At 38.3% G+C, this 27,985-nt stretch overlaps 1 protein-coding gene across 3 annotated transcripts; it reads right to left on the bottom strand.

Annotated features, from left to right (window-relative positions):
- Window positions 1-1,170: 1,170 nt before the first annotated feature.
- Window positions 1,171-27,971, bottom strand: cenpk (centromere protein K). Of its 3 annotated transcripts, none has more exons than XM_061880932.1 (10): window positions 27,860-27,971; window positions 13,645-13,743; window positions 13,519-13,575; window positions 7,891-7,954; window positions 6,378-6,424; window positions 6,224-6,306; window positions 6,023-6,121; window positions 3,523-3,643; window positions 3,352-3,405; window positions 1,171-1,856 (listed from the first exon to the last, which is right to left on the bottom strand). In XM_061880932.1, exons 1-10 carry the CDS (start codon window positions 27,962-27,964, stop codon window positions 1,701-1,703), a joined length of 885 nt encoding a protein of 294 aa, XP_061736916.1. In that variant the 5' UTR covers window positions 27,965-27,971; the 3' UTR covers window positions 1,171-1,700. The 3 variants fall into 3 exon arrangements, with proteins under 3 accessions (XP_061736916.1, XP_061736918.1, XP_061736917.1); XM_061880934.1 differs by lacking the exon at window positions 27,860-27,971 and adding an exon at window positions 27,806-27,855; XM_061880933.1 differs by lacking the exon at window positions 27,860-27,971 and adding an exon at window positions 26,312-26,407.
- Window positions 27,972-27,985: the final 14 nt, after the last annotated feature.

The raw sequence follows: 27,985 nt of genomic DNA on the forward strand, positions 1-27,985 counted from the left end.
TATATACATACATACAAAAAAAAATATATACACATATATATATATATACATACATATATACACGTACATATATATACATACATATATACATACATACATACATACATATATATACACATATACATACATATATATATACACATACATATATGTATATATATACATACATACATATATATATACACACATACATACATACATACATATATATAAGTCATGGCGTGATGCTACAGGTGGTGACAGTACACCTACTTTGAGACAAGAGCTATAGTGATGCATGCTTGGTTATGGTTTAAAGTCATATCCAACAATTGCGACAATGAATTTTTACTGTCAACTGAGCTTTGTTTTTTAATGATTTCTGCTGGTAGTGTGCCTCTGGATTTTTTAAACTCAAAAAATGCTTTACTAAAGGGTCTAGCTCCCTCCTGTCCCCCCACATTTGCCGTCCCCTTCAATTTTTGTCATTGTTTTTTTTGCCCTGATGTGGGATCTGAGCCGAGGATGTCGTTGTCACTTGTGCAGCCCTTTGAGACACTTGTGATTAAGGGCTATATAAATAAACTTTGATTGATAGTTTTTGAACAAGAAATGTATCAACGTGAGGAAAAATAGAAAACATTCATAATACGCATACAATAGGACCATAAGGGGAAGAGGGGATAGTGCATCTGCCTCACAATACGAAGGTCCTGAGCAGCCCTGTGTTCAATCCCAGGCTCGGGATCTTTCTGTGTGGAGATTGCATGTTCTCCCTGTGACTGCGTGGGTTCCCTCCGGGTATTCCGGCTTCCTCCCACCTCTAAAGACATGCACCTGGGGATAGGTTGATTGGCAACACTAAATGGTCCCTAGTGTGTGAATGTGAGTGTGAATGTTGTCTGTCTATCTGTGTTGGCCCTGCAATGAGGTGGCGACTTATCCAGCGTATACCCCGCCTTCCGCCCGATTGTAGCGGAGATAGGCACCAGCACCCCTCGCGACCCCAAAGGGAATAAGCGGTAGAAAATGGATGGATGGTTAGGACCATACGATGCAGCACTGACTCGTCTGTCCTCTGCAACCCAACCAGTGCAGCTTAAAAGATCTAATCGAGTTCGACGACAATGCAAAAGACTAAAGAAACGGGAAAAAGTCATATAACCACATGCTTTAAAGACACAAAAAGAAGAAGACAAATACAATTAACTTTATGAAACCATGATCAGATGTATTACATATTTACATAATGTGCATGAGGGGTAAAGTGAAAACAAAGTATACTAAACAAACATGACATAGTCCACTGTACATTATAGAGGTTACCCATCACTTTCTTTTGCACCTAAATATTGAGCCATCTGCATGTCATGCAGTGTAGAAAACCACAATAAAAAAAATATATATATATATATTTATACATTTGACGCAGATATTGTAGTCGTATGTCAGTGTTTGTCCTATGAGTACATAGTGCATCCAGAAAGTGTTATTGAAAGGGATGCTAGTTACTGTGGCTGTACTATTACATAATGTATGAACCTCACTTCTCCCTCACCTTAAGAGCTGTGCTCGATCGTACATAATTCAGAAAACAAATGTGAATTCATTCCATTTTGAAATCAGGCTGCCACTTAAGAACATTTTGGATTCACTGATAGTTTTCACCAAAAATGACCAGATACCGGGTATGAAAAAGGAAACTGAAATGCTCAACTGCTTCAGAAAAACGTTTCCAGGCGGATCTTGAAGTAGTTTTCGTGATGTCTCACAGCAATACCATATCGGAGCAGCATCTCTACATATGGCGGCCAAAAAGTGGAGTCTATTGTCACGTAAGGGTCATGTGACGTGTTCAGGACCTTGTTCATGAGCAGCTGAAAGGGACAGGAGACGGTGGTTATAGGTAAATTGTGAATATGGTGCAGTCTTTTCCATACATTAATTTATTTGTGGTGTTAGGCCAAAAATATATACTGTATTTTTTGGAATATAAGTCACAGTTTTTTTCATAGTTTGGCCAGGGGTGCGACTTATGTGTGAAATTATCAACACATTATTGTAAAATATCAAATAATATTATTTAGCTTATTCACTTAAGAGACTAGACATATAAGATTTCATGGGATTTAGCAATTAAGAGTGACAGATTGTTTGGTAAACGTGTAGCATGTTCTATATGTTATAGTTATTTGAATGACTCTTACCATAATATGTTACGTTAACATACCAGGCACCTTCTCAGTTGGTTATTTATGCGTCATGTAACGTGCACTTATTCAGCCTGTTCACTATTCTTTATTTATTTTAAATTGACCTTCAAATGTCTATTCTTGGTCTTGGGTTTTATCAAATAAATTTCCCCCAAAAATGAGACTTATACTCCAGTGCGACTTATATATGTTTTTTTCCGTCTTTATTATGCATTTTCGGCAAGTGCGACTTATACTCCGGAGCGACTTATACTCCTAAAAATACGGTATTTGGCCTTACCCCCAGGTAGGGCTGGGCGATATGAACGAAAAAGTATATCTCGATATATTTTTACTTAAACTCGATATTCGATATATATTTTGATATATTTTGCGGTGAGTGTGAATGTTGTCTGTGTTGGCCCTGCGATGAAGTGGCGACTTGTCCAGGGTGTACGCCGTCTTCCGTCCGAATGCAGCTGAGATAGGCTGCAACAATCCCTGCGACCCCAAAAGGGACAAGCGGTAGAAAATGGATGGATGGAGTATACATATAAAGATATTCATTTTTGAGCGACATTCAGTGAAATTGAAGTGAAAGACAGTCGCCCGACATTGCGGCGTAAGCGCGATGTCACGTTATCCGTGGCAAAATGCATTTTTAGACAACATGATTTGCCTGAGTATCTTGGAGACCCCAAAAGATACAAGCGGTACAAAACGGATCAGAAAACTAATAAATTTTTTTTAATCCGCGTTTGCACTTGCACTTGCATGGCTTAATCTTTGAGACAAGCATATGCTACTGGCAGGATCAACCAGGTAGACCCGGTAGAGTTTCATTTTCAAAATATAATGTAATGTAATTGTAACCGTTAGTACTCCCCTCGATTTTGGTGAATGTCTTAAGTCAGGGGTCTCAAACATGCGGCCCACGGGCCAATTGCGGCCCCTTTATCCTGAACTGGCAGCGTGCAAGCCCAGTTACATGTTGCACGTGTGTTATTGAAATAAATATTTGATCAACAGCTACACAGGTCACAGTGAGGCTGGCTGGAAAAAAAAACTTTAACACTGTTACAAATATGTGCCAGACTGTGAACCCACACCAAACAAGAATGACAAACACTGGCCCGTGGGCCGTAGTTTGGGGACCACTGGTTTACTGAGTGCAACCTACCTCGAGAATGTCACTGAGTGAAATCAAATCTTCATTTGTTTCGTCTGGGATATTCTTTAAAGAAAAAAAAAAAAATCATATTGAGCTATATTTGACTAGAAACGGCACATATGTTGCATGTGTCTAAGCTGCATTAACAATGTCACAACAACAGCAACACCACCAAGTCACCTTCTTGTTTGCACTGACGGGGGGCGGAATGTGTTTTTCTAGAATTTCTCCCAGAGACTCCATAAGTTTTTCCTGGTAGACTTTCATTTTCTGGATCTTGTCCTTGGTGTCCTGCAGCACACTAGAATATAGGTGGACACACACGATCAATACAATCATTTTCAGTTTCAGGAATGACAAAATGTGTGCCTGCTTGATCAATAAAATAGCGTACAACGTTTTATTCTGACAAATAGTGACTCCATAAAAAAACTTTTTCCAACGAGGGCAGACCACTGAAAAACTAAAGCATGCAGGTACCATTTTGATATTTTTCATTTTCGTAATGTAATGTAATTGTAATCGTTAGTACTCCCCTCAATTTTGGTGAATGTCTTAAGTATTGGGGACCCAAAAGGGTCTCAGTCATTAAGTGATAAAAACAGGTCATATAATAATATACCTGTATATACAATCTTGGTCAAAAGTTTACATACACTTGTAAATAACATAATGTCATGGCTGTCTTGAGTTTCCAATCATTTGTGCTACAACTATTATTTTTTTGTGATAGAGTGATTGGAGCACATACATACACAAAACATTCATGGAGTTTGGTTCTTTTATGAATTTATTATGAATTTACTGAAAATGTGACCAAATCTGCTGGGTCGAAAGTATACTTATAACAATGTTAATATTTGGTTACATGTCTCTTGGCAAGTCTCACCGCAATAAGGCGCTTTTGGTAGCCATCCACAAGCTTCTGGTTGAATTTTTGACCATACTTCTTTACAAAATTGGTGTAGTTCAGCTAAATTTGTTGGTTTCCTTACATGGACTTGTTTCTTCAGCATTGTCCACATGTTTAAGGACTTTGGGAAGGCCATTCAAAACCTTTTGGCATGGTGTTCCTGGGATTAAAGGCCTCACCTTTTCTCCTCCAAACATATTGCTGGGCATTGTGGCCAAACAGCTCAATCTTTGTTTCATCTGACATCACATGGACAAAGATAAGACCTTCTGGAAGTAAGTTCTGCGGTCAGATTAAACAAAAATTGAGCTGTTTGGCCACAATACCCAGCAATATGTTTGGAGGAGAAAAGGAGAGGCCATTAATCCCAGGACCACCATACCTACCGTCAATCATGGTGTTGGTAGTATTATGCTCTCGGCCTCTTTTCCTGCCAATGGAACTGATGCTTTACAGAGAGTAAATGGGACCATGAAAAAGAAGGATTATCAACGAATTCTTCAGGACAACCTAAAATCATCAGCCCGGAGGTTGAGTCTTGGGTGCAGTTGGGTGTTCCAACAGGACAATGGCTAAAAGAATGGCTAAATCAAGCTAGAATGAAGGTTTTAGAATGGCCTTCCCAAAGTCCTGACTTAAATGTGTGGACAATGAATTCCTTTAATATGCACAATATTCAATTAATGTTATGTGATAAAACATTTTATACTCTATTTTTTTGTTTTGTTTTATGTACTGTATGTGATTGTATGTCTACTTGGACGTTGGAGTCTGCAATAAAGCTTGATGATCTATATCCTTTTACTTTCAATGTTTAAATATCTATAGCTCAACTTCAGATCTATCCGTTGACATAGTTTGAATTTTCTAAAATGTTTTATTCCTTTTTGTCAAGGAACCCCTGTTTTAAGGGCAAAAACACAAACAATATTTTCCCCCCAAAAATGTTCAAAGTAGAATATAAAATTTAAATAGGTAAATAATTCATAACAACATTGCTTTTGGTTATTTTTTTTGCTTTCTGAGCAATGACAGTGTTAAAAACAATACTACATGTAGGCCCCCATCACAAAAGTGTTACAAATAATTAATATACGGTATATTATTTTTACTTTCAATGCTTAAATCTTGAGATCAACTTCATCTACAGAATCCGTTGATTGTGAGTTTTTAGTATTTTCTTCTAGGTTTTCTATTTTGGTTTTATCTGACCACATGACATTCTCCCAATCCTCTGCTGTATCATCCATGTATCCATTTTGGTATAAACTCAACTCATCCTGTTTGGAGGAAGAAGAATACTGAGTTGCATCCCAAGAACACCATACCTACTGTGAAGCATGGGGGTGGAAACATCATGCTTTGGGGCTGTTTTTCTGCTAAGGGGACAGGACGATTGATCCGTGTTAAGGAAATAATGAATGGGGCCATGTATCGTGAGATTTTGAGCCAAAACCTCCTTCCATCAGTGAGAGCTTTGAACGGTTGACCAAATACTTATTTTCCACCATAATTTACAAATAAATTCTTTAAAATTCCAACAATGTGAATTCTTGGATTTTTTTTTCACATTCTGTCTCTCACAGTTGAAGTGTACCTATGATGAAAATTACAGACATCTGTCATCACTTTAAAAGGGAGAACTTGCACAATAGGTGGCTGACTAGTGTATATGTTTTTTTCCTTCTTTATCATGCATTTTCGGCAGGTGCGACTTACACTCCGAAAAATACAGTATATTAAACTATACTTTGCCGTTACACTCACCTGTGTTCTGATAATTTCTCATTTTGCTCTTGTATGAGATTAGCATGACTGGTGGCAGACTCTAGCACCTGCCGTTTCTCTTCCAACCACTTCTCTTCACTGGAATACACAAAAAGCAAGAAATGTGGTAAATAGTCGGAGCACAATGCATGATGGGAGACTAATGAACACGCTTAGGCAAAAAAAAAAACAATAACGTACAGCTTTTTAGTTTCTCTCAAGTTATCTCTCTTTGCTTCAACACAAGAGAGAACCATCTCAAGTTCTGAGCACAACTTGCGCATCTGTGGAAAAGAGAGAATTTAACATTAATTTTATGTAGTAACCATATACCTTTTTTGTACACATACAGTACCTCTTCCTTTCCAGCTTTAAGTAAAACTTCAGGGTTTTCTGCCAGCACTACACAGAGTAAAACAAATACAGAACATTTAAATGCAATTCCTTTCTTTGATATGTTGCCTGGGTTACACAAAATCCACACTCTCACTTTCTTGATATGTCAAGGGTCTGGATATACAAAACCCAAAACCAGTGAAGTTGGCATGTTGTGTAAATCGTAAATAAAAACAGAATACAATGATTTGCTAATCCTTTTCAACTTATATTCAATTGAATAGACTGCAAAGACAAGATATTTAATGATCAAACTGAGAAACGTACATTTTTTTGTGTGCAAATAATCATTAACTTAGAATTTAATGGCAGGAACACATTGCAAAAAAGGGGCATTGTTACCACTGTGTTACATGGCCTTTCCTTTTAACAACACTCAGTAAACGTTTGGCAACTGAGACGACCAATTTTTGAAGCTTTTCAGGTGGGATTCTTTCCCATTCTTGCTTGATGTACAGCTTAAGTTGTTCAACAGTCCGGGGTCTCCGTTGTTGTATTTTAGGCTTCTTATTGCGCTACACATTTTCAAAGGGAGACAGGTCTGGACTACAGGCAGGAACTTGGCGCCTATAACAGTCCAGATGGTTCTTTTCCTCTTTGGTCCGGAGGACACAACAATATCAAAAACAATTTGAAATGTGGACTAGTCAGACCACAGAAAACTTTTCCAATTTGCATCAGTCCATCTTAAATGAGCTCGGGCCCAGCGAAGCCGGCTGCGTTTCTGGGTGTTGTTGATAAATAGCTTTGGCTTTGCATAATAGAGTTTTAACTTGCCATTACAGATGTAGCAACCAACTGTAGTTAATGACGGTGGTTTTCTGAAGTGTTCCTGAGCCCATGTGGTGAAGTCCTCTAGGCACTGATGTCGGTTTTTGATTCGGTACCACCTGAGGGATTGAACGTCACGGGCATTCAATGTTACGTGCAGTGACTTCTCCGGATTCTCTGAACCTTTTGATGATATTACAGATCTTAGATGGCGAAATCCTCAAATTCCTTGCAAAAGCTTGTTGAGAAATGTTGTTCTTAAACTGTTGGACAATTTGCTCACGCATTTATTCACAAAGTGGTGACCCTCGCCCCATCCTTGTTTGTGAATGATTGAGCATTTCATGGAAGCTGCTTTTATACCCAATCATGGCACCCACCTGTTCCCAATTAGCCTGTTCACCTGTGGGATGTTCCAAATTAGTGTTTGATGAGCATTCTTCACCTTTCTCAGTCTTTTTTGCCGCTTGTGAAAGCTTTTTTGAAACATGTTGCAAGCATCAAATTCCAAATTAGCTAATATTTGCAAAAAATAAAGTTTTCCAGTTTGAACTTTCACTATCTTTGCAGTGTTCATTTGAATATAGGTTGAAAATAATTTGCAAATCATTGTATTCTGTTTTTATTTACAATAAATGTGCCAACTTCACTGGTTTTGGGTTTTGTGCTCTGAATGTTACAATGACTGCATTATTACTTACATTGAGGTTCCACTGTGTGCCACCGGTCCAGTTCGGCTTCGGTTGCCAACAGCCGATTCACTGACTTGAAAAAACAAATGTCATTAATACTCAAATACATATACTGTACTGTACATGACTGTCATTAGTTTTACATTAGGGCACATAAAAAAACGAAAAGTAGTTTGATACCCTTGCACAGTACACTTCTATAATCCACTACACACTGTACTAGTAATTATTTGTCATGCTATTTTCAGAGAAGTATTAACAATTACTGTTTGTTATTGTGGTTTATGGTAGTTTCCTGAACTAGCATTTATAATATTTTGACACTTCGGCTTGATAAACTGTATTTTCTTCACTAGAAGCAGTTACTTTTTTTCCCCCACGCTTTGAATCCTGCGGCTTTTAAAACAGTGCGGCTAATTTATGGAGTTTTCCTCGTTAATGGCCACAATTTTTTGTATTCAACAAACAGTTTTCATATAACACTGACAGAGAAACTGAAAGGTGTGTTTGTGCTATGGCGTCATTTTTTGGACGAATTTGCTCAGTGCAGGGGTTTTGGGTTGAAAAAGTACTTCTAGTTTCATGCCTTGAACTGGAAGTACTATATTTCCCAGACTATAGAGCGCACCAGCATATTAGTCGCACCCACTAAATTTTAGGGATTTCCCCCTATATATTAGCCGTACTGGACTATAACCCACAAATGTTGAAGGAGGCTTCGCTCCTTCAACATTTGTAGAAAACTCCTGTGGATGTACTACCAGTCTGTGGTTGCCAGTGTTCTGTTCTACAGGGTACTGTGCATGTGGGGGCAGTACATCTAAGAAGGACAGCATCAGACTGGAGAAACTGATCAGGAGGGCCGGTTCTACAATCGGAATGAAACTGGACTCACTCTTGACGGTGGCAGAGAAGAGGACTGTGGACAAACTAGTGAGCATCCTGGATGATGCCTGTCACCCTCTGCATAGCGTTATCAGTAGCCAGAGGAGCCTGTTCAGTGCTAGACTGCTTCTTCCCAAGTACAGGACTAATAGACTCAAAAACTCCTTTTTCCCACATGCCATTAGACTGTACAACTCCTCTCTGGGGAGGGGAGCGAGGGGTACTAGGATGACAGGGGATGCAAAACAATAACAGTGCAGTGCGTTTTCATGACATGGTCACTACTGCCTACTTTCTCTTGTTATAGTCTTATTTTACTATTATATTTTTATTCCCATTGTTGCTTTTTATTTTTATTGTTATTGTAATATTTCTCTATGTTTTTTCCATTCAAACCCCCATTATTTACTTTTTATTTTTTAAATTGATCTCAGCTCTGTACACTGCTGCTGGAATTTTAATTTTCCTGAAGGAATCAATAAAGTACTATATCTATCTATCCATCTATCTATCTATCTATCTATCTATCTATACGCACGTTGCGAAATTTGTTATTCACACAGCAAGATTGTGCAAATGTTTATTTGCATACCATAATTGTTTCTAAACGGTGTCTGTAACACGGCAGTAAAACTGGTGATCTAACAAAACACAAGTCATTGTCATGAACCCACTAGCTAGCGAGCTTTCCAGTCAGCTTAACAGACTCAATAACTCCACTGTGAAGTGCTGGATAGAGATGTCCGATAATGGCCTTTTTGCTGAAATCCGATATTCGGATATTGTCCAACTCTTAATTACCGATTCCAATATCAACCAACACTGATACATGCAGTTGTGGAATGAACACATTATTATGCCAAATTTTGTTGTGATGTCCCGCCCGATGCATCAAACAATGTAACAAGGTTTTCCAAAATAAATCAAATCAAAGTTATGGAAAAAAAATGCCAACATGGCACTGCCATATTTATTATTGAAGTCACATAGTGCAATTTTTTTTTTAACACGCCTCAAAACAGCAGCTTGGAATTTGGGACATGCTCTCCCTGAGAGAGTATGAGGAGGTTTAGGTGGGCGGAGTTGGTGGTGGCTGTATTGAGGTGTGTGTGTGTGTGTGTATGTGTGTGGGGGGGGGGGGGGGTTGTCATTCTTGTTTGGTGTGGGTTCACAGTGTGGCGCACATTTGTAACAGTGTTAAAGTTGTTTATACGGCCACCCTCAGTGTGACCTGTGTGGCTGTTGACCAAATATGCATTGCATTCACTTGTGTGTGTGAAAAGCCATAGATATTAAGATATTAGTGACTGGACCTGCACCCAAAAGCAGTGCCTTTAAGGTTTATTGGCGCTCTGTACTTCTCCTGACGTCCATGTACAAAGCGGCGTTTTAAAAAGTCATACATTTTACTTTTTGCAACTGATACAGATAGTTTCCGATATTACATTTTAAAACATCTATCAGTCCGATATTATCGGCCATCTATAGTTATGGAGAATTTACTAAGGAATTTGTGAAACTGAAACAATACAAAAATAATGCCAATTAGGAGGGTTGGCAAGTATGAGTATTAGCGGTGAATGCGGTGTTACAGCGGCACCGACGCTGTATAACACCGGCGGGCCAGCTCTAATGCTAAATTAATATTGCCTCAAAGGCCAAGTTAAATTACATGGCGGGCCAGATTTGGCCCACAGGCCAGAGTTTGACACCCATGGTTTAAAGCACACTTTGTGTTTGCGACATCATACCACACCATGCTCCACAACATGTACACACTCATCTCTTACTCCAAACCATTTGATGTTCAAATAGCGTGTGGAACATCATGTTCAACATTGTATGTTGTCCCATATTGCCATTTCATGCAGACCTAAGGTCACCCTTTCTGTATTCTCTCCCTAAAGTTGATTGTTCTACCTGACAAAAAAATGAAGGTTACTAAACATATGATATTGTATTACTGTGTTTTGCACTCACTTGCTATTTACAAGACAAAGTTGGTGAGACTTAATTTGACACTGCACCAGAGTAAATCAAGTAGAATGAGCACCAATTTTTTTTTTTCCAGAAATAGTGTGTTTTTATAAACACTGAAATGTTAACACATTTTTACTATTTACTAAATATTTTCTTCACTTTATTATCAAACCTTATCAGAGTTATTTGAACACCAAAGCAGTGATAATGAGCAAATACATTTAATTTGGTGTACATTTATCGTCACAGAAGAGTAATTTATCAACACTACTCAAGAGTAATATTTACACTAATCAGAGTTAAAAAATAAGTTGAACAACACTCTACAGTGTTAGAATTTTTGACTCTATTTAGTGTTCATTTAACTCTATAAATTTAACACTATGTAAAGAGTACATTTAACACCAACTCAGGTTAAGAGCAAATAGACGTTTGAATAGTGTTAAATTTAACTCTTTAAGTCAGGGGTCGGGCTTCATGGTGGAAGAGGGATTAGTGCATGTGCCTCACAATACGAAGGTCCTGCAGTCTTGGGTTCAATCCCAGACCCGGGATCGTTCTGTGTGGAGTTTGCATGTTCTCCCCGTGAATGCGTGGGTTCCCTCCAGGTACTCCGGCTTCCTCCCACTTCCAAAGACATGCACCTGGGGATAGGTTGATTGGCAACACTAAATTGGCCCTAGTGTGTGAATGTGAATGTTGTCTGTCTATCTGTGTTGGCCCTGCGATGAGATGGCTACTTGTCCAGGGTGTGCCCCGCCTTCCACCTGATTGTAGCTGAGATAGGCGCCAGCGCCCCCTGCGACCCCAAAAGGGAATAAGCGGTAGAAAATGGATGGATGGAAGTCAGGGGTCTCAAACTCAATTTGCCTGGGGGCCACTGGATGCAGAAACTGAGTGAGGCTGGGCCGCAAGAAAAGATTTCTTAAAAAATCTAACATGCACTTTTTAATGAATTCACCTTCTATGAATGGCTTTCCCGCCCTAGCAACATACTTGCCAATCCTCACGATTGTTCTGGGAGACTCCTGAATTTAAACAATCTAGCGGTGCAACCATTCTCCTGAATTTGTCCAAATTTTCACCCGGCCGACATTATTAAGGGCTGCCGTGACTGCACTGCCTTTAACGTCCTCTACAACAGTTGTTCTCAACCTTTTTTCAGTAATGTACCCCCTGTGAATATTTTTTTAATTCAAGTACCCCCTAATCAGAGCAAAGCATTTTTGGTTGGAATAAAGAGATAAATAAGTAAAATACAGCACTATGTCATCAGTGTCTGATTTATTCAATTGTATAACAGTGCAACATTTGTAGTGGTCTTTCTTATTTTTCCACAGTTTATGAACTTACATTCATACTTCATTGAAGTATTATTCAATAAACATATGTATAAAGGATGTATGAATTGCTGCTGTCTTTTAGAATATATTTAATAAATCTCACTTGTCCCTTGGCATACCTTCAAGTACCTCCAGGGCAAGACGCCCACCCCCAAAAGAAGACTTTACATCACACAACCAATGTGCTGGCTCTGTAACATGTTGTGTGAGACTAGTGCAGATCAACATAAGTGGCTGCAAGACATACTTGTTCAACAGCCATACGGGTCACACAAAGGGTGCCATATAAACAACTTTAACAATGTTACAAATATGCGCCACACTTTGAACCCACACCAAACAAGAATGACAAACACTTTTTGGGAGAATTTCCGCACCCTAACACAACTTAAACACAAGAGAACAAATACCCAGAACACCTTGCAGGGCTACAATATACAATACCTCAACCAACGCAAGTAGGGAGGGTAGGGGTGTGGGGGGTTGGTGGTAGCAGGGGTGTGTGTATTGTCGCCGGGAAGAGTTAGGTCTGCATGGGATTCTGGGTAATTGTCCTGGTGTGTTTATGTTGTGTTACGATGCGGATGTTCTCCTGAAATGCGTTTGTCATTCTTGTTTGGTGTGGCTTCACAGTCAGGCACATATTTGTAACAGTGTTAAAAGTTTTTTTACGGCCACCCTTGGTGTGAAGTGTGTAGCTGTTGATCAAATATGTCTTGCAATAACTTACGTCCGTCTTGCATGGCCAGATGCAACACATAACTGGGCTTGAATGCTGCCAGTTCAGGATGTAGGGGGCGCCAAAGGCAGTGCCATTATGGCACTCCCTGAATATTGTTGATCTGGTAAAAATTGACAGGGGCTTCGAGTGGATTGGAGCCCTGAAATTCAGGGGTCTCCAGGGAAAATTGGGGATGTTGGCAAGCATGACCTATCAAGCGACCTTCATATTAAACTTGCGGGCCGCACCAACATTACATTTTCATATCAAAAAGCGCGGGCTGCATGATAACGTCTCGCGGGCCGCAATTGGCCCACGAGCCGCATGTTTGAGACCCCTGCTTTAAGTGTTGATTTTACTCTATAGAATTTACTGTGTATTATTCACTTACAATGGCATTATTTTTGTTTCGTTTCAGTTTGATAAATTCATCAAGACGCCACCGTGGAGATGTTTAGTCTGTTTAGCTGATTGGAGAGCTTGCTTGACTTCAATTTTGTTTGCTCAGCCGTTATTACTGCCGTGTGACAGGAACCGTTTGGAAACAATTAAGGTATGCAAATAAACATTTATAAAATATTTTGTACCAGTAAATACTTGCGGCTAATATATGTAAAAATATTTATTTCTTCTCAAATTTGGTGGGATGCGGCTTAAATAGCCCGAAAAATATGGTGTTTCGTCCAATTTCACATTATGTGGCCTTACCTGTTCTTGAGGATTTTCGCTTAAATCTGGCTCACATAGAATAATCTCATTTTGAAGCTGAAACAAAAAAACAAACATATTGTTAGGTTCCAAAGAAGTTGAATTTGCACGAGAACTCAAACGTACCTTTTCTAGCTGTTCAAACTGCTGCTCACATCTGATCATTAGCTCCTCCTCCGCAGCTTTTGATAGCTTAGACTCGGCATTGTCAGCGGGCACATCATCCTGGGCACACAGGGACGGGTGGCGTAAGAAGGAACAATGGACACATGTAGGGCTGGAAGATATATCGCGGGTTTGTCTCTGTGCGATATAGAAAATGACTATATCGTGATATGTTCTCACACAGTTGCTTTTAGCTGTGGGCATTACACTACAGGCGTTTCCCAGTCTTTCTTGTCTCTCCTTCTCACAGAGACATAAACAAGCGCACCTTCTGACATACGTCAAGCGTGCAACATCACACACCCTCCCCGAGCAGAGAAGTAGCAGCATGGGTAACATTAGCTGTGATGCTAACGGTGCTTTGCGAGTGGTATCACGAGAGAAAGGTGTGAATATGGTAACAAATGGACGAATAATTAATTCCCAAGAAAAACAGCACGGGGTCCATCATTTGGCAGTGGTTTGGCTTCAAGCGGGAATATGATGCAGCAAAAGGGTTGCTACAAAAAGTAGCACCACTGCTACTTTGTAGCATCATTTGAAATTTCACCCGCTAGAGAATGAAGAGTGCGTGAAACTGCATGTCAACATCTCTGTTCGGTGCCACACCAACAAAATGCCGAAGCAAAAATTTCCAGATCAACACCATATGGAAAAAAAAATCAACAACCGAAGGAGATAACGTCCGCAGGAACCTACCACATAGTGAAGAACATACACTGTTTGATTTCCTATTACGCAGCTCATTTTTATTTGACAGTTTTTGAAATATCCTGTGTGACATCATACACAAAAGTGCACTTTATTTATTTTCAACCTTTGTAGTGGCGTTCTGTACAAAAAGTGCACTTTAATTTAGTGTTGTTTTGATATGTCATCTTAGTGACATCATGCACAAAAGTGCACTAATAGCTTGTATTAAAATGTCTCTGACAATCTTGCGCTTTCTGTTTTGAAATGGCATGAATGTTTGTGCCACTGCTTAATAACTTTTTAATAAAGACAGTTTTAGTCAAATGACTTATTTGGAACTTCCCTCTCTGCATGAAAGTTTAAAATGAGCATATATTAATGCAGTATGAAGAATAATGTTTGAATGTAGACACATAGAATCATCATACTGCTGCGATTATATGCCTCAAGTGTTCATTCAAGGCTAAGGCAAAATATTGTGATATATATCGTGTATCGTGACATGGCACAAAAATATTGAGATATTGATAAAATGCCATATCGCTCAGCCCTAGGCACATGTATCCAGCCAAGGCCAGCCCATGGCATAAACACTCTATGTCAGGGGCCACATTGCAATCATGGCTGCCCTCAGAGCGCCTCTTGTAACAGTGAATGCAATAACAAAGAAGTATAATGACCTCATTATATTATTGCCTTATGAATTTGGTTATTTATGGTTTATTGGCAACACTAAATTGGCCCAAGTGTGTGAATGTGAGTGTGAATGTTGTCCGTCTATCTGTGTTGGCCCTGCGATGAGGTGGCGACTTGTCCAGGGTGTACACCGTCTTCCGCCCGATTGTAGCTGAGATAGGCGCCAGCGCCCCCTGCGACCCCAAAAGGGAATAAGCGGTAAAAATGGATGGATGGATTTTTGTACGTACAAATTGATGGATAACTTGATTTAAAATCGTAAGTCAAGGTTACAAGCAGATATTTAAGTGTTTATTGTTATTTTTACAAACTATATAATAAATAGGGGTGCTAAAAATGGTTATTCATCACATTTGAATGCCGATTTAAGTCATTTTCAAAAATCTAATTTATTTTATTATTTTGGACGAATTAATTAAAAAAAACAACTAAATATTTTAGACCATCTCTATGCTTCTTTGGCGTACGTATGTATCATACGTCAGCAAACAAGAGAAGTTTTTGTAACCTGTAAGCTGTTTTGTTATGGTGTTGTTATCATTATACCAAATAAATACATTGCAAAAATCAGTTTGAATCGAGAATCGTCTTGAATCGAGAATCGATTATGAATCAAATCATCACTCCAAGAATCGGAATCGAATGGCTCGGTGCCCAAAATTCACACCAATAACAATATTTGTATGCATATCAAAGTTTAAAACCTAACATTTCATTTATTGTATAAATTTTTGGTAACACTTTAGTATGGGGAACATATTCACTATTAAGTAGTTGCTTATTAACATGCAAATTAGTAACATATTGGCTCTTAATTAGTCATTAGTCATGTCAGAGAGGAGAAGTCTAGCAAAACTCCTAGCCATTATGGACAACACCTCCCACCCACTACACTCGGACCTTGCGGAGAGAATAAGCACGTTCAGTGGAAGGCTCAGACTCCCAAAATTCAACACGGAACCACACAGGAGGTCCTTCATACCGAGAGCCATCAGACTGTATAATGCATATGTTCTTTGACTGCACTTAAATGTAGAATATATGCAGAATACATTTATATTATTCATATATTATATATCAGTGGTCCTTAACCTTGTTGGCGGTACCAAACCCCACCAGTTTCATAAGCACATTTACCGAACCCTTCTTTAGTGAAAAATAAAGTTGTTGTTTTTTTTCTCAAATTCAAGACAAAGTTATGTTTTTTTAATAGTGCACAAAATGAACCGTGCATGAACATCACCTTGTTCAAGGGACAAAACCAACACAGTGCATGAACTCACGACAAATCACACACTTGCAAATCAGATGGAAACTTAGAGGGAACATTGTTTGGGGGTATCAATAATACTTAGACTTCCTTTTTATTGTCATTCAAATTTAAACTTTGCAGTACAGATACGACAATAGGGAGAAGTTTTTATTTACTTGATTGATTGATTGATTGATTGAATGAATGAGACTTTAATTAGTAGATTGCACAGTTCAGTACATATTCCGTACAATTGACCACTAAATGGTAACACCCGAATAAGTTTTTCAACTTCTTTAATTAAGTTGGGGTACACGTTAATCAATTCATGAGTGTGGTGTGTCTTGACCGCTGCGGCGGAGGCTCTGCCGAACCCCGGAGGCCGACTCACCGAACCCCTAGGGTTCGATCGAACCCAGGTTAAGAACCACTGTCATATATATAATATATTATATTATTATCATTGTTTATTGTGAGCGAACTGTGGTGCTGAATTTCCCCCGGGGATCAATAAAGTACATTCTATTCTATTATTAAGTACTTATTAATGCCTTATTCTGCATAGCCCAATTATACTCCCCTAAACGTAACCAAATAACTCTAAATTAAGTCTTTGTTACTTACAATATGTTCCCCTAGTGTCCAAATAACTCTAAATTAAATCTTTTTTACTTAGAATATGTTCCCCTAGTGTACAAGTAACTCTAACTTAAGTCTTTGTTACTCAGAATACGTTCCCCTAGTGTCCAAATAGATAGATAGATAGATAGTACTTTATTGATTCCTTCAGGAAAATTAAAAATAACTCTAAATTAAGTATTTTTTACTTAGAATATGTTCCCCCAGTGTCCAAATACCTCTAAATTAAGTCTTTTTTACTTACAATATGTTCCCCTCGTGTCCAAATAACTCTAAATTAAGTCTTTGTTACTTAGAATATGTTCCCCTAGTGTCCAAATAACTCTAAATTAAGTCTGTTTTACTTAGAATATGTTCCCCTAGTGTCCAAATAACTCGAAATTAAGTTGTTACTTAGAATATGTTCCCCTAGTGTCCAAATAACTCTAAATTAAGTATTTTTTACTCAGAATATGTTCTCCTAGTGTCCAAATAACTTTAAATTAAGTCTTTGTTACTTACAATATGTTCCTCTAGTGCCATAATAACCCTAAATTAAGTCTTTCTTACTTAGAATATGTTCCCCTAGTGTCCCAATAACGCTAAATTAAGTCTTTTTTACTTAGAATATGTTCCCCTAGTGTCCAAATAACTCTAAATTAAGTATTTTTTACTTAGAATACGTTCCCATAGTGTCCAAATAACTCTAAATTAAGTCTTTGTTACTTAGAATATGTTCCCCTAGTGTCCAAATAACTCTAAATTAAGTATTTTTTACTTAGAATATGTTCCCCTAGTGTCCAAATAACTCTAAATTAAGTCTTTGTTACTTAGAATATGTTCCCTTAGTGTCCAAATAACTCTAAATTAAGTCTTTTTTACTTAGAATATGTTCCCCTAGTGTCCAAATAACTCTAAATTAAGTCCTTTTCACTTACAATATGTTCCCCTAGGGTCCAAATACCTCTAAATTAAATCTTTTTTACTTAGAATATGTTTCCTTAGTGTCCAAATAACTCTAAATTAAGTCTTTTTTACTTGGAATATGTTCCCCTAGGGTCCAAATAACTCTAAATTAAATCTTTTTTACTTAGAATATGTTCCCCTAGTGTCCAAATAACTCTAAATTAAGTCCTTTTCACTTACAATATGTTCCCCTAGGGTCCAAATAACTCTAAATTAAATCTTTTTTTACTTAGAATATGTTCCCCTACTGTCCAAATAACTCTAAATTAAGTATTTTTTACTTAGAATATGTTCCCCTAGTGTCCAAATAACTTTAAATTAAGTCTTTGTTACTTAGAATATGTTCCCCTAGTGTCCTAATAACTCTAAATTAAGTTGTTACTTAGAATATGTTTCCCTAGTGTCCAAATAACTCTAAATTAAGTCTTTTTTACTTAGAATATGTTCCCCTAGGGTCCAAATAACTCTAAATTAAATCTTTTTTACTTAGAATATGATCCCCTAGTGTCCAAATAACTCTAAATTAAGTCTTTTTTACTTAGAATATGTTCCCCTAGTGTCCAAATAACTTTAAATTAAGTCTTTGTTACTTAGAATATGTTCCCCTAGTGTCCTAATAACTCTAAATTAAGTTGTTACTTGGAATGTTTCCCTAGTGTCCAAATAACTCTAAATTAAGTCTTTTTTACTTAGAATATGTTCCCCTAGTGTCCAAATAACTCTAAATTAAGTCATTTTTACTTAGAATATGTTCCCCTAGTGTCCGAATAACTCTAAATTAAATCTTTTTTACTTAGAATATGTTCCCCTAGTGTCCAAATAACTCTAAATTAAGTCTTTGTTACTTAGAATATGTTCCCCTAGTGTCCAAATAACTCTAAATTAAGTCTTTGTTACTTAGAATATATTCCCCTAGTTTCCAAATAACTCTAAATTAAGTATTTTTTACCTAGAATATGTCCCCCCAGTGTCCAAATACCTCTAAATTAAGTCTTTTTTACTTAGAATATGTTCCCCGTGTCCAAATAACTCTAAATTAAGTCTTTGTTACTTAGAATATGTTCCCCTAGTTTCCAAATCACTCTAAGTTAAGTCTTTTTTACTTAGAATATTTTCCCCTATTGTCTTAATAACTCTAAATTAAGTTGTTACTTAGAATGTTCCCCTAGTGTCCAAATAACTCTAAATTAAGTCCTTTTTACTTAGAATATGTTCCCCTAGTGTCCAAATACCTCTAAATTAAGTCTCTTACTTAGAATATGTTCCCCATACTAAAGTGTTACCCATTTTTTTCTGTCAAAATGGAAACAATTAAAACATTTAGTAAGAAAGTATGAAGTATCCACATTATTTCAAGGCTTTCGCGGGCCACATTATAAAACGTGTCGGGCCTAATCTGGCCCCCGGGCTTTGAGTTTGACAAGTGTGCTCTACGTGGTTGTTTAGAGCCATAACCACATATGGATTACATGATCATGGACTGGAATTTTCTGAAAATGTAAAAATGTATTCCCTATCATTTAAATCAGTCAGTTCTACAATATGATGTCATACAAGTTCAAATAAAATCAGTTTTGCTGTGACAGATGTCATCAACATCATCAACTTTCAAGTCTATGCATTCACACAGAGAGCGACAACAATTAAGGAACCAGGAGTTTGTGATACAACAAAGGTAAAAATATGATACAACTATTCGGGCATAGCACATAACTGTGGTGCACTCAAGACACCTTGATTGAAGTTTCACACAAAGTTTGGGGGATGGGGTTAGAAAAACCCTGGGCAATTATTTTGACTTGGGGGGGGGGCCACATTTAGAAAAAAAAAAAAATGTCTGTGGGGACCACACACACACGCACACGCACACGCACACGCACACACACACACACACACACACACACACACACACACACACACAAACACAAACACACATACATACACACACACACACACACACACACACACACACACGTATTTATTACCTTCTTGAGACCTCTGAAAAAAACCTGCCTCTTTAGGACCACCCTTTCTTGATATATAAAGATTTGTATATCCAACATTAATAATATACCGCATTTCCTTGAATTGCAGCCCGGCATATATTATGCGCCTGCCTTGAATTACTGCCGGGTCAAACTCGCTTCGCAAAATAATTAGCGCATGCTTAGTATTACCGCCGGGTCAATCTCGAGGAGGCTGATTTCAATAATTTAAAAGCGCATAAAGGGAAGAAGATTAAGAGCTATTCGGTAGGATTTAAGGTCCAAGCTATTGAATACCGGTATGCTAAAAAAAAAAACACTAAGCAGCTATGTTTTATTAATATACCGGTACCTGTGGAGAGGTGGAGCCGACGGTCTGACAGACAGGCAGGGCACGCTGGAGCACGGCCCAAGATGGTGGCGAGGAGACGGTGAGCGAAGAGGAGCGAAAGAGCGACCTGGACTGAGGTTTTATTGAAAAATAAAGTCAAACTGCTCAAGCAATGTCCTTCCTTGGTGGTCCTGGGAACCCGCAAGACGACGGCTTGAGACCGTCACAATACCGTGGCTGTGTGTGTCAAATATGAGTCATAAAATGACTCCCGCCTCCTGGTGGTAGAGGGAGCTAGTGATCCTTCTTGCAAATACTCGGCTGCAGAAGAAATGACAATGAGTGACGTGTTATGTGCTGGGACGGATATGATGGACCTTTTAGGATGCAACTGTTATGGTTTACTAAGGGAGGTGACGGCAGACTAACACCAGGGGGGTGGAGTGTACAGACATTTATTATATATAGTAAATATATACATATATATATATATATATAGTAAATATATATATATATATATAATAAGAAAACAAAACAAAACTAATAATAAATCAAGGATATGAAGTGTGACAAAGACTCAAGAGTGTATGGTGTAAGGCTAAGTGTGGAAATTAACTGAAGTGTCTTACCAAAGTGTTGGAGGTGCGTGTTGAGAGACGCGATGCAGGCAGGGTAGTCCATGGGCGGAAACGAGGAGTCAGAAGACGAAGGAGGCAGTCGGAATCTAGAGGGAGACCCGGGGAAAAGAATGAGACGCGCAGCTCACTTTGCAGGCGACGGAGGATTTGTACGTAAATTGAGAATTAAGTTCCCGCGAGGATCCCTGGGTCCACTGGTCTTTTAAGCAGCTCACTCCATCAGTCACAGGTGGGGACTGCGGCCAGCTGCGGCGTGTCCGGGTGCGCTGTCAGCGGGCCCTCTGGGTAGAACCGCAGCGGAGGAAGATGCCGACCGCAAGTGCCACAACAGTAACACTCGTATGCTGGCTATGTAAACAACTGGGCTGAAATAAAGCATGTTCCAGTCCTAAATACCCAGTGTATTATTTATACAATAACACTTCCTGGTGGCAGCGGTGGGATAAAGAGATCACCCACGGAGCAGAACGAGAGGGGGAGTTGTCCGAGGGTAATTCTGTCGTCGCCCTTGAGAAGCCGAGCTAACTGATAGCAGCGGTCTGCACGTCGGGAGCAACCCAAACGAGAGCGCGCTATGGCTACACACCGACCGACCATGAACTGGACCAGGACGAGTGAGCAGCGTGTGTTTATCAAAATGAAACAGTTTTCTAAACTGGAATTTCAATCGAAGCAGGAGGTAATAAAGGAAGATCTCCATCGAGACAGAGAGACTTTTAAAACTGAAGAAAGATAAGGAAGACTTCTGTAAACAAGTTATCGATGATTTGATCAGAAGGAGCTGGCATGGACTATATTTATAAGTAAAGGTAAGACCATAATAATGTTTTTTTTATTAAATGTGCTTTTCATGATGGTATCCTTACATCACACTCAAATTTTTACTGCATGCCTTTGGTAAGTGCCGGAGTAAGAAGAGGTTTTAAAATAATTAGCGCATGCTTACATTTACCGCATGCCTTTGGTAAGCGCAGGAGTGAGAAGAGGTTTTAAATTAATTAGCGCCCCGGCAGCAATTCGAGAAAATACAGTATACATACTATTAGGGTTGGGTATCGAGTATCGATTGGAACCGGGACTAACTTTCCGATTCTCCCAAAATCGTTCAAAAATTTAAATTTCGATTCCTAGTTTCGATACCCAGTCCGCCGACCGGAAAAAAATAATAAGTCCGCCGACCCGGAAGAAGAAGCCGCTGAACACCAATGAAGAAGTGCCCACCGCCGGATGTGTTAGCATAGCCGAGCGAGTCAGTCAAGCATGGGTAGCAGGCGTCGACGGTCGAAAGTGTGGCTTTATTTCACTAAAAAAAAAGAAATATTGGAGAAATGTAACACGTGCGACAGGACTTTTTCGTGTTTAGGGGGGTGCACGTCGAACATGATGAAGCACCTCCGAGTTCATGGAGTACAAATAAATGCGTGTCCCGTCTTCGACAGGAGACACTATCTGTCCAGAACGCTCACGCATCCTGCCTGAGAAGGCGGATATGGTCATTTTCCTAAACACGAACTGTCTCTGATTTTATACTGTACCTGCTGCTAATCAGGACTGGGTTTTGCAAGTTGTTTCTTATTTTTATTTGCTTTTCTGCACCGGGTTAGCCCATCAGTGGGAGCACGGTAACATGTTTAAGTACCTGCAGCATCATACACTTGTGTGTGTAAATGTGTTTTCATGAGGTTTCCTGCAGCATCATACACTTATGTGTAAATGTGTTTACATGAGGTTTCCTGCAGCATCATACACTTATGTGTAAATGTGTTTTCATGAGGTTTCCTGCAGCATCATACACTTATGTGTAAATGTGTTTACATGAGGTTTCCTGCAGCATCATACACTTATGTGTAAATGTGTTTTCATGAGGTTTCCTGCAGCATCATACACTTATGTGTAAATGTGTTTTCATGAGGTTTCCTGCAGCATCCTACACTTGTGTGTGTAAATGTGTTTTCATGAAGTTTCCTGCAGCATCATACACTTATGTGTAAATGTGTTTTCATGAGGTTTCCTGCAGCATCATACACTTATGTGTAAATGTGTTTTCATGAGGTTTCCTGCAGCATCATACACTTATGTGTAAATGTGTTTTCATGAGGTTTCCTGCAGCATCATACACTTGTGTGTGTAAATGTGTTTTCATGAGGTTTCCTGCAGCATCATACACTTATGTGTAAATGTGTTTACATGAGGTTTCCTGCAGCATCATACACTTATGTGTAAATGTGTTTTCATGAGGTTTCCTGCAGCATCATACACTTATGTGTAAATGTGTTTTCATGAGGTTTCCTGCAGCATCCTACACGTGTGTGTGTAAATGTGTTTTCATGAAGTTTCCTGCAGCATCATACACTTATGTGTAAATGTGTTTTCATGAGGTTTCCTGCAGCATCATACACTTATGTGTAAATGTGTTTTCATGAGGTTTCCTGCAGCATCATACACTTATGTGTAAATGTGTTTTCATGAGGTTTCCTGCAGCATCATACACTTATGTGTAAATGTGTTTACATGAGGTTTCCTGCAGCATCATACACTTATGTGTAAATGTGTTTTCATGAGGTTTCCTGCAGCATCATACACTTGTGTGTGTAAATGTGTTTCATGAAGTTTCCTGCAGCATCATACACTTATGTGTAAATGTGTTTTCATGAGGTTTCCTGCAGCATCATACACTTATGTGTAAATGTGTTTTCATGAGGTTTCCTGCAGCATCATACACTTATGTGTAAATGTGTTTTCATGAGGTTTCCTGCAGCATCATACACTTATGTGTAAATGTGTTTTCATGAGGATTCCTGCAGCATCATACACTTGTGTGTGTAAATGTGTTTTCATGAGGTTTCCTGCAGCATCATACACTTATGTGTAAATGTGTTTTCATGAGGTTTCCTGCAGCATCATACACGTATGTGTAAATGTGTTTTCATGGTTTCCTGCAGCATCATACACTTATGTGTAAATGTGTTTTCATGAGGTTTTCAAAAATAAAGCTCTCTTGATGAAAGTGTACCCCTGTGAAACTGTATTCATAATTTATAATATTTATATTCAAGTTCACAGATTTGATATTTATATTCTAGTTGAAAACATCCCTGTGAGGAATTTATAGTAAAGTTCATAAAAAGTTAATAGAATTAAAATTGATGGAGGATGTCAGACTATTTCATTCAGAAAGACTGTAGGTTAGCTAGCTCATTTAAAATATCCTAAACTTCTTTTTTGACCCTGCCTTTTTTTTTTTTTAAAAGAAAGAATCGGAATCGAAACAAAGAATCTGAATCGTTCGAATTCAAACGATACCCAACCCTACATACTATATGAATATAAAAAAGTAAGCTTTAAGTTAATTAGTTCCTTTTGGGAATATTTTACTTGTGATTGTTTTTTAAACTTCATTATTTACTTTAAGTTATTACATTATGTCTCTGTATAAATATTTAAAAAGTGTTTAATTCATTTCAGCAAAAGGGGGGCACATTTCAATTTCTTACACACACTTGTTATTCCATATGTTGGCCAGGGGGGGAGCACTTCAAATTTTTACACACACCTGTTATTTCATATGTTGGCCAGAGGGGGAGCACTTATGAAACCGACACACAGTCAATTTGAAAAATCCCTCCTTTTTGGGACCACCCTCATTTTGATAGATTTCACCACCAGGGGTGAAAATGAGACATTCTCTATTAGATGCAATGGTTTTCCGTATTGGGACCATGATTTATATCCTAACTTGTTCACCGCTCCTCATATGGAAGCTACTTTTCCTTGTTGATGTCTCAAGAAGCGTAGAAACTCACGCAACACATGCACACCCACACATCCCATTTTTAAAAACACTAATACAAAACCTCACAATAATGTCTGACTGAATGCTATAATCGTTATGACAGATATGTCATCTGATATTCTCTACTGCTCGCTAGTGTTACCATATCTAAGTTATTGTGCAGAAATATGGGAAAACAACTACAAAAATACACTTAATTCATTAACGATGTTACAACAAAGATCAATTAGAATAATACATAATGTTGGATATAGACAACATACAAACACTATATTTATTAAATCACAATTATTTGAAATTCAGATATTTGGTGCATTTGCAAACAGCTAAAATTATACACAAAGCAAACTATTATCTGCTATCCATAGAACATACTTTTCTCTAATTCTTCTCAACAAAAGAGGAGAAATATAACCTTAGAGGAAAATCTAATTTAAAACATTTGTATGCTCGTACGACACTGAAAACCTTCAGTATATGTGTATGTGGAATTAAATTATGGAATGGATTAAGCAAATAAATCAAACAATGTACTAATAGATGGATAGATATGATCCAATTCTAGAAACTCTTCAAACTTAAAGTGTTCACAAAGTACAAAGAAGAAGAACCATGATAAACATTCTGAATTTATTTCAACCATCCATTCATTTAGACAAGGGGTCTGCAACCCAAAATGTTGAAAGAGCCATCTTGGTGCAAAAAATAAATAAATTAATCGGTTTGGAGCCGCAAAAAATTTGTGATATAATGAAGTCAACATATGATGTACATGTCTGTATTAGTTATATTAGCCTACTATCAAAATGACTTTAAAAGTCTTATACAAGTGAAGACAACGCATGATTCAAGTGTCTCTATTATCTTTATTAGCCTAATTTTATTTTTTCAACGTGGAAAAACATTAGTAAACCTTCTCTTAGGTTTACTCAAACCGTCTCCTCTAAATGACTGTCTTCGAATGGCCAAAGGTATAGATGTGTGTGTCCAAGTTAAAAGGAAATGGCGGGCTGTCTTCTTCTAATGAATTTATTAGAATCTATGCAAGCTGGGTAACGTTTGCTGTGGTCTGGAACAACATGGCACACAAACAACTATCTGAAATGCAGCCAATATTACATACAGACAATACGTCATGAGAAATGCAGATAAAAATTAAATGCACAGAGGACATAGGAAATTAAATGAGCTCAAATATACCTACAAGTGAGGCATAATGATGCAATATGTACATAAAGCCAGCCTAAATAGCATGTTAGCACAGATTAGCTTGCAGTCATGCAGTGACCAAATATGCTTGATAAACACTCCACACAAGTCAATAACATCAACAAAGATCACCTTTGTGCATTCACCCACAGTATAAAACATTTGGTGGACAAAATAATACAAAGAAGGAGAGGCATCTCTGGCATGTTGAAGAAAGTTATACATGTAAACAAACTACGGGGAGTTCAGGGACCGCCAAAATTAGGACAAAACGGCGCTCACCAAATACTCTCATCATATGTTATATAAAATAATATATATTTCATATAAACCAGAGGTGGGCATTACGTCGATCGCGATCGACTGGTCGATCTCGGAGGGTGTGTCAGTCGATCTCAAGCCAGGCATTAAAAAATAGACATAAAAATGAGCAATCATCAATCATACCAAGACTTCACTTTCGTCAGTTGTTTGACATTCCCGGCACCCGAGGATCTCGTGAGATGACGCTGGCTGCTGCAAGCTCATATTTAAGAAAAAAATCACTAACAGGGCGGACGCAGAGAAACACTTTTTATTTCTAGAGACTCCGTACCTACTGTCAAAACTCTGAAGACCGACTGCACAGTTCCTGTCTTCACCATAAAAGACCTGTTTCATCCTGCCTGTGTTAACAAAATAAGAGTCTCAGAAAGCTAGCGTGCACAAGCTAGCAAGCTACGGAGTTTGATGCCAATGTATTTCTCCCCCGCCCTTAGCGACCGCTTTCTCACTTGCTTGCCCACCCGCACAGTCACTGACGTCACTCACCTGCTGTCAACACATTAAAGGGCCACATACATATGCTACTCTCATAACAAAGTGTTTAAAAACGAGTATGCAAGTTGGACAAATGAGATGCCAAATCCAACCACTTTCATGTGGTATTGGACAGAAAGGAGGACTTTTTTTTTCCTCCATTTGAAAATGCGGACGTTATCAGCACCACTGTCTAATTCCAATCAATGCAAGTCATCAGAATCAAATACACCAACTTATATTCTTGTCTTCATGAAAGAAAGGAATCTATGTGTGTTAAACATGCTTGTATTATTATTAAACACCATTAACTTGTTAACAAAAATGTCTCTTTCATAAATAAATAAATATAAATTATAAATAGGATGAGGTAGATCTCCTCGACTTGGTCAATTGAAAAGTAGCTCACCTGCAGAAAAAGTGTGAGCGCCCCTGATATAAACTGTGGGATTTCTAACAATTAGGGAGGATTTTTTCATGTTGTCCTCCTACAGAAACCATATGAAAACAAAAATATATTTTTCCCCCCATCTTTTTCTATTTTCATACCTTTTCGAAAAAGCTCCAGGGAGCCAATAGGCTTAGAGAAACTTTACTGATCTACAAGGGAAAATGTTCCACACAGTAGCTCAGTTACAAAGGATGGAAAGTGTAAGGATGGAGAGGATAATGCAGGTTTTATAGTTTTTTATATAATCTTATTTATCTCACCGTATGAAATATAACTTGCCTATTACTTACACTAATTATTATTTATTTTTTAAGTTACTAGTGATGGAGTGAATAAACAGAACGGCAAGTGAACAAAAGTTTTAGCAACTGCTATGTAAAGGAAAAGGGGTAAGAGCAAATAAGCTCTGCTTCTTCCTACTCCTTTTCGAACATGTTGAATAGAGAAACTGGAAATTGTAACGTATCATGTTGTATGCATGCATGTTCCACATAAACTCAAACTCAACTCAACTCAACCCATCATATACGTGTACAAAGTGCAGATTATGTGTCCAATGACTTCCAAAAGTGTTATCTTGAAATATAAACTCTATCCGTCATGATTCATTTCGATTACAACTCGGCTGTAATTCCCGTTATCATTGCAGATGCGTGATTCGACCGTTTAAAAAGTAAAAGTAACGTACGCACCCACACCACCAGCGGAGTCATTATAGGATCATAAACGAAGGGACAAATGCTCACCATATTTGTTTTGTGCTCCTGCAGACGCGTCTTCTTTCGCAAAAACCGCGCCAATGTTGTCAATGACGTCACTTTCCCGCGCTTTCGGAGAGTGTTAAAGCGCATCAATGCTGCGCTGACATGCGC

This window comes from Nerophis ophidion, linkage group LG20 (genome assembly GCF_033978795.1).
Source record: "Nerophis ophidion isolate RoL-2023_Sa linkage group LG20, RoL_Noph_v1.0, whole genome shotgun sequence".
Taxonomy (NCBI): Eukaryota; Metazoa; Chordata; class Actinopteri; order Syngnathiformes; family Syngnathidae; genus Nerophis; species Nerophis ophidion.